At 31.8% G+C, this 14,040-nt stretch overlaps 1 protein-coding gene across 3 annotated transcripts; it reads right to left on the bottom strand.

Moving 5' to 3' along the window:
• Positions 1-2,444: 2,444 nt before the first annotated feature.
• Shmt (serine hydroxymethyl transferase) lies at positions 2,445-13,747 on the bottom strand. 3 transcript variants are annotated; one of them, XM_088273599.1, is made up of 9 exons: positions 13,544-13,747; positions 10,457-10,701; positions 7,475-7,590; positions 6,998-7,158; positions 5,974-6,169; positions 5,411-5,541; positions 4,320-4,460; positions 3,551-3,770; positions 2,445-2,795 (listed from the first exon to the last, which is right to left on the bottom strand). In XM_088273599.1, the coding sequence occupies exons 1-9, from the start codon at positions 13,646-13,648 to the stop codon at positions 2,557-2,559; spliced, it is 1,554 nt and encodes a 517-aa protein (XP_088129725.1). In that variant the 5' UTR covers positions 13,649-13,747; the 3' UTR covers positions 2,445-2,556. The 3 variants fall into 3 exon arrangements, with proteins under 3 accessions (XP_088129725.1, XP_088129727.1, XP_088129726.1); XM_088273601.1 differs by lacking the exon at positions 13,544-13,747 and adding an exon at positions 13,407-13,538; XM_088273600.1 differs by lacking the exon at positions 13,544-13,747 and adding an exon at positions 11,688-11,824.
• Positions 13,748-14,040: the final 293 nt, after the last annotated feature.

The raw sequence follows: 14,040 nt of genomic DNA, 5'->3' as shown, positions 1-14,040 counted from the left end.
GTAACCATATATCCCGTATGTGTCAGCCCCGGGTGCTCAATTTTTACTGCAAAATAATTTATTGTGTATAATTATTCATCTAAATTTGGTGACTGACAATCACCATTTGGAAACGCGTTATGATAATCAAAATTTTATTTAAATTATAATTTTTTTAACTCATTTTCCTTAGTACATTTTTAGTTAGCATTTTTGTAGTTTTTATATTTTTAAATGATGATAAGTTTTTATATTTTAACACTTTCAATTACATATTTTGTTACTTTATACATAGGCTTTTTTACATAAAAGCCGTAGTTGAGAAATCATATTCTATATTTTCCATATTTATAATGATTATATGGAAAAATTAAATTAGTTAATAGCATTTATTTTGAGGCATAATAAAAAAATGTACCCATTGGGCCCATTCCCATGTAAAGAAGTACATACTCAAATTCATTTTACCTTGTCAAATAGAAAAAACAATTGCATAAATAGTTTTTAAATCTTATTGTAAATATATTTTAAATCATATTTTTACAACATTGTATAATGTCAACATTCCATACATTATAAAGTAGATCTAATTTCCGCTTTAAATATATTTTAATTCATAATATTTTCATTGCAAATACCATAAAATAATTGCTCATGATGATCAACCGTCCAAATTATATTTAAATTTACATCTAATTTTATACACCCGTATATTAAGCATTTTAATTGTAAAATATTTAATTTTTTAAATATGTAACTCAATGTACCTAATTTAAATGTATTTTTTTTTAGAATATTAGTGGTGTGTTGTATTTTTTTGTTAATATAAGTTTTCTTAAAATTATAGGTTGTGAATCAATAAAAACATGACAATTATTATTATATATATTTATATAATATGGCAATTTTAAACAACCCGTTTCTCAAATTGAATTTGGCCAACAACATTCATAGAAAACCAGATCCCGATAGCCCAGTTGCCAGAATTAGAAAATATTTCTGAAATTGCATTAATTACATACGGCAGTTCTTATTTTGTAATCGTTAAGAGGTGCCTTAATTAGACTACTAAATCCAGAATTTTGGGACTCCAACACTGTTATGATAGGTATCATTAGCCTTTCAGGGAGTACAATAATTGATGTCTGACTTTCTCTGGGGAGTGAGTTCTTTTTACATGAATTTTTTTTCTTTACGAAATTTACATATATTGAAGATAGACATTATGTCAAAAAAAAACTCACCATATCTAGGTTTTATTTTATGACAAAACTACATACAAATATCCACAGATGTCATTGCTATACAAGCTACATCATACCAACTGACAGATGGACTTCTGATACTCCTTTGAGGAAAATTTGTACCAACGTTCATTTACGTCCATAATCCGGAAAGGTTAATTTGTCCTTTTTTAACTTAAGGCTAAAAAAGACATTAACCTCTTCTAGGAAATTTAATTCTGTAGACCTTATTTTAAACTTTTTTCTAAAATATTGATAATTTTCAACTCTTAGACCTGAGAGGTGAAATTTAATTATCATTAAAAAACACAGTCAAACGTCTTGGAGAAAAATATTGACGATTACAAAGTTGTAGGAAATATTTCCCAAAAATATAGATTTTGAACTACCAATGACCCCCTCCTTAACGTTTACAACAGAAAAACTGCTATGTATGTAGTTAGGTACATACCGTCTTAGGCTTTTTCATAAATAATTGATTTCTCATGTGTAAATTATTCATATTTATACTAGTAAATATCACTAGTGACCAAACTATTTTTGTACTATAAATGTGTGTGTAAAATAAGTGCCATTAAAAGGGTTTTTTTTCAAAGTCGAAGTTATTTAAAAATAAATAAAACAGCACCTATATGTACAATCTTTCTGATGAAGAAAAAATCCACAAAGGTGAGTATTAGACAAAGTAAGATACTTGTTGTTCTGTATATTAACCCCATGGTGCGTAGGGCACTTCATTCACAAATTTGGGTTTCTCTACTTGGGAGTTATTTTTATATTTTGACATCTAAACAGATGATCATCTATGTTGAGATGTCAAAATGATCTCTTTTACATTTAAAGTATGACCTAAAAAACTTGCATGCCAGGGCTACATGTTATTTTAATCTGGTTAGTATCCTTCTAGTGGCATCTGTGGGCAAAACCTTTAAGTATTGATCTGACTACTATTTTATTTTCAAAGTAAGAAGTATGCAAAGACTCGTATACGAGTCATCTGTGTTTTCTTAAATAAAAATAACAGACTAGTCATCCGTGGGAAATGTGTTCAAATAATATTAATATGATTAATATTTTGTGTCTCAAATTAACCACTTATATAACCAATTACTCACACAAATTACGATTCTGGCAGACTACTAGACTAAAAAAAAATAATCCAACCAAAATATTTTCCCTTTTTCTTCAGTGGACCCCTATTATTAAAATAAAATAACATTATTTCAAAAAATATATTTATTTAAAATAATTAAAAAAATAAAATACAGTGAATCATTAAATTTGAAGCTTTAAAGTAAAATGGCAATAAAATATATGGCAAGAATATACGTATTTAGAAATCCGAGTACCCCGGCATGCTAAACTTTTTGCTGAAAGCTTCCACTTCATTTTTTAAATTTTCCACAAGGGCTTTAATCTTTGTATTCTCACTTAGGACCTTATTGAAGTCAATCAGTTTGGGACCAGATATTTCGGAGACTTCTAGTGACAGTTTGAGGCCCTTATCTATGAAGTCCACGACCTTGTCGATGTCTTCTTCTTTAAATCCTCTGGTTGTAAGAGCCGGAGTGCCTGAAAGGTTGAAAGTCTTGTTTATTCATTGAAATATTAAATTCAATAAGAGTTTTATAGGATTTAACCCTTAGCTCTCAAGTCAATATTTTTGATATATTGGTTTTGTATTTTTCAATATTGATAAAATAAAAAAGGTGTGTTGAGATGGTTTGGGCATGTGAATCAAATGAGTGATGAAAGAATAAGTGGAGCGAGCTAGTTTTAACGCGAGTGAAACATTGTGTCATAATGAAAAAAAATACTTTGGGTATCGGTTGACATATTTATGCAACGTTATGAATTTGAAAGACAGCGTACGGTTTTAAAAAAATGTTTTCGTTTCCCTAAAAACAGTGCCGCGTACGAGTGTTGCTCGCATACATTGAAGACGTGGAGAAAAGGTTTAAGAAAATTATTAAACATAATTTTTATTTTGAACTCTATGCCTAGCGTGGAGTGTCTCATTGCTCTCTGCGCCACTTATAGTTCCTGAATGGTCTATTCAGTGGGGGTCCATATGTCCTCTCTATAGGTCATAGCAGATAGGATGCTACTATAGTTGACTCCTAAAGTTCATCGTTTTGAACACTAAAACAGTTTCCCAAACTCTCCTCATCCAAGCTGGATTCATCAGTTTCAGTGATCTTGTCATGAACTATAATGTAGTCTGTAGAATTCTCTTTATAAATGTAATACAATTTAAGCATTTTGAAGAACATATAATAAGGATTGAATGTCATGAAGTACAATGTAACAAGTAATGTAATCGGTACCCAGTCTGATGCCCGAGGGGTTGAGAGCACTCTTGTCTCCAGGAACCGTGTTCTTGTTGCAAGCGATGGAGATGAGCTCCAGGATTCTCTCGGCCTTGGCTCCGGAAATGGAGTTCTGGCGCAGGTCCAGTAGCACCAGGTGCACATCCGTGCCGCCCGTCGCCACTTTGTAGCCCCGGGACTGCAGACCGGAACACAGCCGCTTTGCATTCTCGACAACCTGAGGATTTGCTCATATTAAAAACAGTCTATTTTATCCAATTTGAAATTATTTATTTAGATACACAAATATTATAAAAGTTCAATTTTATTTAGGAAAGGTACAATATGCCTGACGGATAAATTAAGAAATGAAGATACCAGGAACAGAACCAAAATAGAGGATATCATGGATCGCGTGACAAGACTCAAGTGGCAATGGGCGGGGCATATTGCAAGACAGGACCCTACAAGATGGAACCCAAAATTTTTAAGATGGAGACCTTGGGAGAAGTAAGGAGGCGTCGGAAGACCCCAAAATAGATGGTCCGACGACAGCCGCTGTGGGGGGGTAGAAACTGGCTGAGGGATATGGAAGAGGGAGATATCCAGCAGTGGAGGACAGAGGGCTCATGAAGTAGAAGAAGAATATAATATGCGGAGACGCGTTACTTTATAGACAGAATACTTTCTTCAGTGCACTTTCAGTGCAGAATACTTTCTTCAGAAAATATATTTTATAACTTTATTATTTGATTCCAATAGTTAAATAGGCGTCTGTAATACTTACTTGTTTCTGGTAAGTTTTAAACTCGGGTGTTTTGGCTAACTTCATAGCGGTGGCGATGCCGGCAATGGCGTGGTTATGTGGTCCTCCTTGCAGTCCCGGGAACACGGCTTGGTTTATCTTGGCTTCCAGGTCATACATCACCTGGAAAAACATTACCAAATTATATTCTGTTTCACTTAGCCGTACAAATCAACAATTCGCATATCACCCTCAAACCTTGCCCTTGGTTAGTATTGTAAAGCTTTGACCACACTTTTCAATGATGATGAAGCAAAATTGAGTAATCCTTCATCACAATATTTTTAGTGTCAAAATCTTTCATTGATGAAAAGTTGTCTTTGCTAGACAGAAAACTATTTTTTTTAAACATTTCTTCTTGCCTTTCTGTAGTCAGATTCATATTTGTAAGTGAGTTTACTATGAATTGATATTTTTAAAAAGCAAAAAATAATTAATCGCAGCGTTCCTCTTTCTTTCTTCCTCCCTTATCTTACAGTGGTGCTTAGGGCGCTAGAATGAATTGTGTTATTTCGATCTTAGTTTATGTGTAGGAAAGGTAATTTTTCTAGAACTGGGAAGACCAGGCTAAAAATAAATAATTGGGAAAATACACTATGTACGTTACCCTAAAATGAAAATCAAAGAGACACATTGTAAATGATACTGCTCTAGAGGCAAACACTTATTATAATAAGAAAATATATTATTATTGATATATTTTCATAGTATGGATTTCCATTTCATTAATACATTGAGAATTATCTCTTTAGCAGGTCATAGCCAAAGCCTTTTAGACTTGGAGACTCATAGCCAAAGCCTTTTAGACTTGGAGACTCATAGCCAAAGCCTTTTAGACTTGGAGACTCATGGCCAAAGCCTTTTAGACTTGGAGACTCATAGCCAAAGCCTTTTAGACTTGGAGACTCATGGCCAAAGCCTTTTAGACTTGGAGACTCATAGCCAAAGCCTTTTAGACTTGGAGACTCATAGCCAAAGCCTTTTAGACTTGGAGACTAGTGTTTGTTTTCTTCAATATTTCTCCCTCGCTTACTTTTATTTCTGGTGGATTTCAATGCTTATGAGGTCAGTACCTTATCTCCATTGGGTTTGACCGACCGAACACCTTTCCTGAAGAATATTACTCCGGCACGAGGTCCTCTCAGGGTCTTGTGAGTGGTGGTGCTGACAATGTCACTGTACTCAAATGGACTGGGTATAACACCTAAAAAAAAACAATGAAATGGGAAAAACAAAAAAATTGAACGCGGAACCTCCAGCCCTCATCACTGAACTATGAAGGTGGATGATTTTTTATTACTAAACATTATTCTATGATTTCTTCACAATGAGTTAAAAGATACGTTTGTAAAATTACTGTATTTTCAATGACATTTTGCAATGCAACGAGTCAATCATGTGCCCTTTATAATGGCAAAATAATATATGATTTTTTTTGTTTTATAGTTTATATAAAAACAATAAGAACCATAAAAAGACACTAAAAGTTTTTGTATAGTTAAAAGTGGATGTCGGTAAAATATTTTTTTATTAAAAATCATATAAAAATTCTCTCGACAAATGTAATATTTCCTTTCATTAAGTAAAATGCCACTTGAAATGATATCCAATAAAGATTTTGAAAATAAAATGTTACCTGCAGCAACCAGTCCAGATATATGCGCCATGTCGGACATCAAGTAAGCCCCATTCGCATCAGCAATCTGTCGGAACCTCTTGTAGTCGAGGCAGCGCGAGTAGCAGCTGACCCCGGCGATGATGATGCGGGGCTTGAAGAGTTTGGCCGTCTCCGTTAACATGTCGTAGTCTATTAATCCTGTTTCCGGATTCACCTAAATCAAATAAATCGTCAAAAATTAGAGAAGCACTGACTACAGGTTCGCCCGAATATCGACTAGTCTGGTATTTGTAAAAAAATCATCTTCTACATCACAATCTTCCATAAAATCAAAATATCAAAACAAAATAAAATCAATACGTATTTGATTTGTCTGCTACCTCTCCGGTGATTATTTTATTAAAACTAAGGATAAAAAAAAGTTTACATGGAAAATACAGGTATCTTCAATAATTTTTTAAAAATTCTTCTATTAAACTACATTTTTATATGTATTCAAAAGCTACTGATATTACATATTTTTTACTGTTTTACTTTAGCATCTCAAATACTGATTTTTTTCTATTATACTTACTACATATCGGCAGTGTAAAGGCAAAGGACCAAATTTTACAGGAGAGCAAAAACAAACTTGTGAAATTAAATAACTCATTTGTTTTATGTATTTTTATATGGACATATCTTAAAAAAACTAAATAAGTATTGCAACTACAGCTATATCCTTTAGCCAGATTATGAGATACATAACATGGAAAATTAAAATTTTTACAGATATACCCCTTTACCATTACACTACAGGTATAGGTTTTCTGTTTAATATTTGTAAAAGCTCTTTGGGTGTTCATGTTAATTGAATAAAAATTTAATCTATTTTTTTTATTCACTGTTGAGGCATTTATTTAGCCTAATATATTGGTGCAACTTCACTCAATGTTTTTTTAATGTAATTTATATTGGTTTGCTATCTTTTAAAAATAATTACTCCACTTCAATCTTTTTGATAAGTCAGAATATAAACCAGTGATGGAAATAAAAGACATACCTTATAAGGCATGCTTTCAAAGAATATAGAGGTCGCGGATATTTTCTTGGTTTGAGTGAAGAATCCGTGAGTCAAGTGTCCGCCATCAGGGAGGTCCAGCCCCATGATGCGACCGTGAGGCTCTGCGATGGCCGTGTAGATAGCAAAGTTTGCCGGTGAGCCTGTAAATATTTCAATGTAGTTTTCAGAACAACAAAATGACCTTGTAAATATTTATATGCAGTTTCTAGAACAACGAAAATTCATATAATAGGTGATTTAAAAAGGCAGTGATTGGGTTAAAAAATACTCTTCTCTATAAATATAGCGGATGGCAATAACAATAATACTGGATATTTAATATGGAGCTAACTGTGAAGCATGTATGAAAATATGTTAAAATTATTTATTCAACATTTGAAATAAAAACAAGATTTTTTTTACGCTTTCATAATACATAATTGCAATTGGTAATTTTTTAAAAACTTTTGAGTGTACCTGAATAAGGTTGTACGTTGACTCCCCATTCTTCGGGATTTAAGTTAAAAGCTTCCAGTGATCTTTTTTGGGATAAGTATTCTATTTCATCGATGTATTCATTTCCACCGTAATATCTGTAATAAAAAACAATAAATATAAATAGAATTGAATGAAAAGTAAATATTGCTAGAATCAATACATTATTCCTATAACTGTGAACACAGCTTGAAATTATCTTTCGGTATGTATTCAGCACATATTCTGGTAAACATAATATGTACCTGTGGTGTATGAATTTTGAAGTTCAATTGGTGTAGAGTAAACAATATTATATTTACTTTTGTACACAAATAGATAACTTTTTTGCAATCTTATTGCTAACCAATAATATAAATAATACAGTAAAAATGGTAACAAATTTATTAAAAATTCAAGTACATTTTTGATGCAGTAATAATTTGTCATTATTTTGCTTTCTAGTGTACAAAATCACAGAAAAAAGTAATTATAGAAAAATAATATTTTCAGAGTTTTTTTTATTGCTTTTCAAACTATAAAAGTTACTTAAAAGATTTTTTTAAAACGATTTCTAATAAATCAAAATATGTTTCATAAAATTTGAGGTTTAACCGAGACTTCTATTTCTGGCTATGTTATTAAGATAAAATTAGTGTTTTTTTACTACTGGTGCTGGGTAAAAACCCATTGATCGGGAATGCCTAGAGCAATTGATAATGTGTAAAAAAAATTCTTATGTATGCAAGTTAAATAGATTGCAGTTAGCAAATTTAATTTTGCTATATAGTTGATAATTATAATGTTTTCGAGATAAAAACTATTTTAGTACTCAAGTCTCAGAGAGGTTATCTCATTTCTGAATAACAAGCTGTTTGTTATGAACAAATATAACATATCGCTCACTCCTTTCAAGAACGTCATAAATCAAAAATCGACAATTTTCAGTTGTACATGTTTTCGTAATGCCAAGAAAATGTACTATATCCCAGCAAAAGCGGCATATTTTTAACTTAATATTTACCCGTTACAGGGCAGAAAGTGTTGTTTTTGCATTTTAAAGAAAATGTATAGTTTAATTATTTTTTTAAATAAACTAAACATTTTTCAAATGGAGAAAAAACCTTCAGGTTTTACCTAAAAAGATCTGTTGCACAGTAAAAAGTTCAAAAAGTGGCTTCATATTTATTTTTAATATATTGTATTATAATATTTAACATTAAAAACGCTCTCCTGAAAAATCAAGTATTTTGATTTATGACGTTCTTGAAAGGAGTGAGCGATATGTTTGTTTCCAAAATGACTGAAAATATTTCTTTGATTATTTTACGTCAAGTGTCCTAAACTAAAGCAAATCTCCTTAGTAAGAATTATCTCAAATCAGAGTGTAGGGACATGGACGGAAGAATTAGAATATCGAAAAAAAGAGATTATAAATAAAATAATAAAATAAAACATGTTTCTTGTTATCCTTGATTAGCTGAAAGTCATTATTTAACCTTGAAATGCAGTGGTGATCTTGCCATGACCTTAACCCTGAATAAAAAAATAGCAATGAAATACTGATAGTGTTTTTTTTTGCCCACACTAGTTTATAGTTATATTTTATTTAATTTTTTTATTATTTTAAAAAATTGTATACGTTATTTAAAAAAACAATTCACTCACTCCTTTCAAGAACATCATAAATCAAAAAACTTGATTTTTCAGAACATTTTTAAAGTTTAAAAATATAATACAATTAATTAAAAATAAATATCAAGCCACTTATTGAACTTTTTACTGTGCAACAGATCTTTTTAGGTTAAAACTGAAGGTTTTTTCTCCATTTAAAAAATAACTAGTTTATTTCAAAAAAATAATTAAACAATACCTTTTCTTCAAAATGCAAAAACAACACTTTCTGCCCTGTAGCGGGTAAATATTTAGTTAAAAATATGCCTCTTTTACTGGGATATAGTACATTTTCTGGGCATTCCGAAAACATGCACAACTGAAAATTGAAGATTTTTGATTTATGACGTTCTTGAAAGGAGTGAGCGAATTATAAACATATTTTTAAAAAAAATCAGAGACCCAGCAAGCCACCTTGTGTGTCTTATGGGTGTTAGTTAGTTAGTTAGTATTTAGAGGTTTAATTATTGAGAAATCTACATCTGCAGGACAAAACGATTTGTTGGTGCTTTATGCTAATTCATCTTTTAACTTTGTTTGGTAGAGACATAGCACTAAGCAGCATTGTTGGACTAGGCAATGTCTGTTAGAATGATGATACCTGGCAATGCAAATTATTATGAAACCGTTCTGTGGTCAAATAAACAATTGACAAAAACTTTTTTTATGGTTTCTTCATTAACTTCGTGCTACATCATAATTTTTGATGATTTTTTATGAACTTTGTTAAATTAAAAGTATTACATTTTTATGTTTATTTCGACCCTTAGCCCCACCCAATGGTACATAGAGTACTGCATTATATTGATGCAGTATTTCTCTGATTGTTAATTACATGAAGGTAAGGTGATGTGCCCTGCACTAAAGATTATACACTAAAGGTTGCGCATCCAAAAATCATATACATGAACTTCCCTATAAACAAAACTGGGACCTTCAGCACGGTAGCTAAGCCCACTAACAACTAAATTAATGAGGGAGTATTAAATTACCTTTTAATAATAATAATTATTGCTTTTCCGAAACTAGTGGAAATTTAAAACCAAAAAGTGCACAATACTCTTAACAAAGTCTTGTAAATGATGAGTTGTTTTTTTCAATTACTTATAATAAAATACAGTTCCACCAAGAAATGTTAGAAGACAATCTGAAAGTTATCTCAAGTAGGTTTCAAATTTCACTTTCATTTAGCAGACTTCTTCCTCAATGTGCCGGGGTTACCAGTCCCTGAGGGGTGTGGCGTCCTTGATGACCCTTTTCCTGGCATTCTTTCATCATTACTCTCACATTTTTGTAAAAACAAATATTCACCTCAATCCCGGCAGCCCCTCGGAGTACTTGTTATGCAGACAGGAACTCAGGCACTGCAAGACGGCGAGGGAAGTGAAGTTCTCGGAGGCGATCATCTCTAAACCGGCTTCCTGCCTTCTCTTCTCCTTCTGTATGATGTCAAACAGTTCTGGATCGGAGTCCCAGAGATCCGCATTCATGGGGTTCTTCTTGTCAGAACTCATTGTGAATAGTGTTCTACTAGCCTTTGAAACTTGCGAATTTGCCTAGAATCAAAAGAATTAAAAATAAAAAAACTCAAATTATAAATGAATTTTTTTCCTCAAGTTAAGATTCCTATGTGGCGACTAATGTAATGAATGACGCGCCTCTTTTTGGAAGTGGTGTTATTATGATTTGTTGGTGGGTTCACTTAGGTTGGTGTGGGCAGAAGACAGATCTCCTGGGTCCGGAATATACGAGATTGGATGGGGATCAGGACTGTCGAGGCGCTATTTCGAGCTGCTTAGGACAAGGACAATTACTCTCAAGTGATAGTCGACATCAGGGGGACTTGACATGACACAAATAGAAGGTGAAGAAGTTAGATTCACTTAGCTGCGCAGCATTACTGTTGTTCAACTGGGGTGACAGTAATGCTGTATACAGGAAGCTAATTTTAATCAGCTTGTAATTACATGAGGCTAATTTTAAAGATATTCCATTAAGCCAAGTCAATATTGGTCTCTTTGAGTTAAGTACACTTTTCAGTTTTCGGCTTAGTGGGCAAGCATCACAATTGGCCTCATGTAAGTACCGTTTTAGGTAAGTACAGCCAGTCTGCATTGAGAGTAGTATAGAGATAACTGTTGATGGGGATTGTTACATGTGTTTGTATATACCTGTAGAATGCATTTGACTCATTAAACAAATTACGGTAATTTTTGCTCCATCCAGCCTATCAATGCTAGCTATTGCAAGTGAATCACCCTAATCCTTTCACTGTGGATGCAGAGCGCAATAGATATTCGGAGCTCACTTGAAAAATTATGTGTAAAAATAATTTCAATATTATTTTTCTTGTTCAATTATATTTTTCTATAATGAAAATAAAACAGTTTTCCCTTGCTTCTTTGTACAATCGTATCCTGGATATTTATGGTATTGAATGGTAAATGGCAATATTTTTCTTACATTTAATTACAATTAAAATATTGTAAAAAAATATGCAAGTTTCATTGGTAATTTGATTATTTGTTTTAAAAAACCTTACCATATTGAATGGATTTTTACAGGATCTAAGAGTCAAAAGTAACTTGCTTCGGTAGATAACAATATGCTACTGAGAGCAGAAAACAAATACTGGAATAATAATCAAGCAAAGTGTACATACTTGCAGGGGGCAAGTATATGTAATATCAGCGATATAAAGTGCAAAGCTAATAAAAATAAACATTGATAATATAATCAGGGAAAAATACAAGTCTGTCACAATTACTGTAAGTAAATGAGATCCCAACAAATAATATTGACTACAATAATAATTATGTTTTTTTAAGGTTCTTTTCAATTATAAAGTAGCAATTCAGTATTTTAAACATAAAACTGAGAGTATTTTTTGGGTTACTATGCTATGTCTTTTTTACTAACTGCTTGTGTTTTGGACTGCAATGCAGCGTCAATCATCTAGGTAAGTGGTAACAGTGGCATGAACAGAGAATTAATTGGGGTAGCCAGTAGAGGGAGGTAGTAAGGTAAGCTAGATACTACTTAGTAAGGTAGAGTAGGTACTGGTTGTGTTAAGCACTGCTTTTCTGCCTATATGGAAGGCACGCCCTTGAGTGATAGTCAATCTAAGCTCGGTAATGGTTAGGGTAAAATAAACTTATAAAATGTAAATGGAATATCATTTTCTACAATTATATTCAAATATAATTATGGAAAATGATATTCAATTTAATGACACCTTTCCTCACGAATATACAAGAATGATATTCAATCCTCATATCTTGTAGAATCCGGGCTGCAGTGCTCTTAATCATATTATGATTTAGCAGTTGGTATATTTCCCAAGGAGACCTTCATTTGTTCGTAACGAAAATTGAGCAAGAAATCAAACATTTAGTTTCCCGGTATCACTTTCAAGTATCTCATTAATAATCAATTAAATGTAATTTTAATAGACTTTATATGTTTATGTATGCAAAAAACAAATAAATAGATAAATTTTATTACATATTTTTAGTAAACCTCAACTCAAAAATTACGAGTACTTTGCAGTTGCATAAAATATTAAAAAATAAACAAACTAGTAAATGGTTAGAATTTTTTATTATTGCGTAAATGGCATTGTGGGTTCGATTCCCAACTGCAAAATGAAATTAAGCTATTTTTTTTCAATTGGGCTGGGTGTTTGTGATGTATTTTCACATAAATCCCCATCCATAATATCTTACTTGTAAACAAAGCTGTAAAAATAGAGACCTTGCGGGTTTATTCCTTAAAAACACGAAGATACGGAAGTCGGTGGTGATCACGATGAAAAGTTATTCCATATTGAGACCACGTAAAACTTACAAAGTTCCAGTTAATTGGATTTTAAAGCCTATATTCAGATAAGAGAGATTGTGAAATTTTGTTAATGAACAGTTATTAGAGTACGTAACTAAACAAGTTATTCAAATATGAACAAGTTCATTTCGCTATTTATCTCGAATGTCCGTGTAATAAAATATTTCAGACAGCACCCAGGTAATTATGATTGTAGGTATGAAAAGAAAATGGTTAAGAATTTCTAATTCCATTCCATTGAACAAATTAAACAGTAAAATATTGAATAATATACAGTTTATTAATTCAATAAATGCTTTATAATTTCATTGACATTGAAAACATTTCAAAAATGATAAGTAAAAAAAATGTCTGAGGAAATGTGGTTTCAAACTTCGCGTTATCACTAAAAACGTTAATGATAATAAAAAAAATTACATACCAAATTAAATCAACAAACTGATTTGAGATATTTAAAACATAAAACACTATTTAAACAAACTTTTAAACTTTATGGAGCAGAGCTTGAAAGAATTCGAAGAAAGTGTTTATAAAACGAATAAAACATGCCAAACTTACCGATAAGTCAAATCTCCGGAAAAAGGAGATAGCACTACTATAATTGCTTCTGCTTCTGATGTGTTGAAGTGAGACAGAAAGAAGTGCCAAACAACGTCGCTCCATATCTTTTTCGGACGCGAACTTGACCACTTTTTAATTATAACTTTTTGGTTAGAAATTAGAAAAAATAACCTTGCCACGCCGACTGGTTAACATGTTCTTAATTCAAAACTAAATAATATGCTCATACATTATTTTTGTCGTTGATGGATGTAAACTGAAACATTTACGTTCTGCCAAATAATGTGATAATAGATAACCTTTCACCTTTGTTTTGATAACGAAGATATCAATAAAAACAGTTTATTTATTTGTTAAATATAAATGCTTTTATATTAATTTCAATCATTTATACCACTAAAGTTGGAATATTTTTGTTCCGTATTTCGCAGAAGAGAAAACATCGAAGTAGAATAAGTGGCTCTATTTGACACTAGTCACAAACATAACCTATA

The sequence above is a fragment of the Brachycentrus maculatus genome, unplaced genomic scaffold (assembly GCF_059751285.1).
Source record: "Brachycentrus maculatus isolate JH-2025_06_01 unplaced genomic scaffold, ASM5975128v1 h1tg000589l, whole genome shotgun sequence".
Lineage (NCBI taxonomy): Eukaryota > Metazoa > Arthropoda > Insecta > Trichoptera > Brachycentridae > Brachycentrus > Brachycentrus maculatus.
This window is presented reverse-complemented; position numbering and strand designations above follow the sequence as displayed.

What these genes read in the sequence shown, in the direction of transcription:
- Shmt (XM_088273599.1), bottom strand. Translation starts at nt 13,648, where the DNA reads ATGGAGCGACGTTGTTTGGCACTTCTTTCTGTCTCACTTCAACACATC. An exon ending in ATCTGGACTGGTTGCTGCAG is followed by an intron (nt 5,542 to 5,973) that starts GTAACATTTTAT and finishes GTTTTTTTTTAG; the next exon opens with GTGTTATACCCAGTCCATTT. An exon ending in CCCCTCGGGCATCAGACTGG is followed by an intron (nt 2,796 to 3,550) that starts GTACCGATTACA and finishes TCAACCTTTCAG; the next exon opens with GCACTCCGGCTCTTACAACC.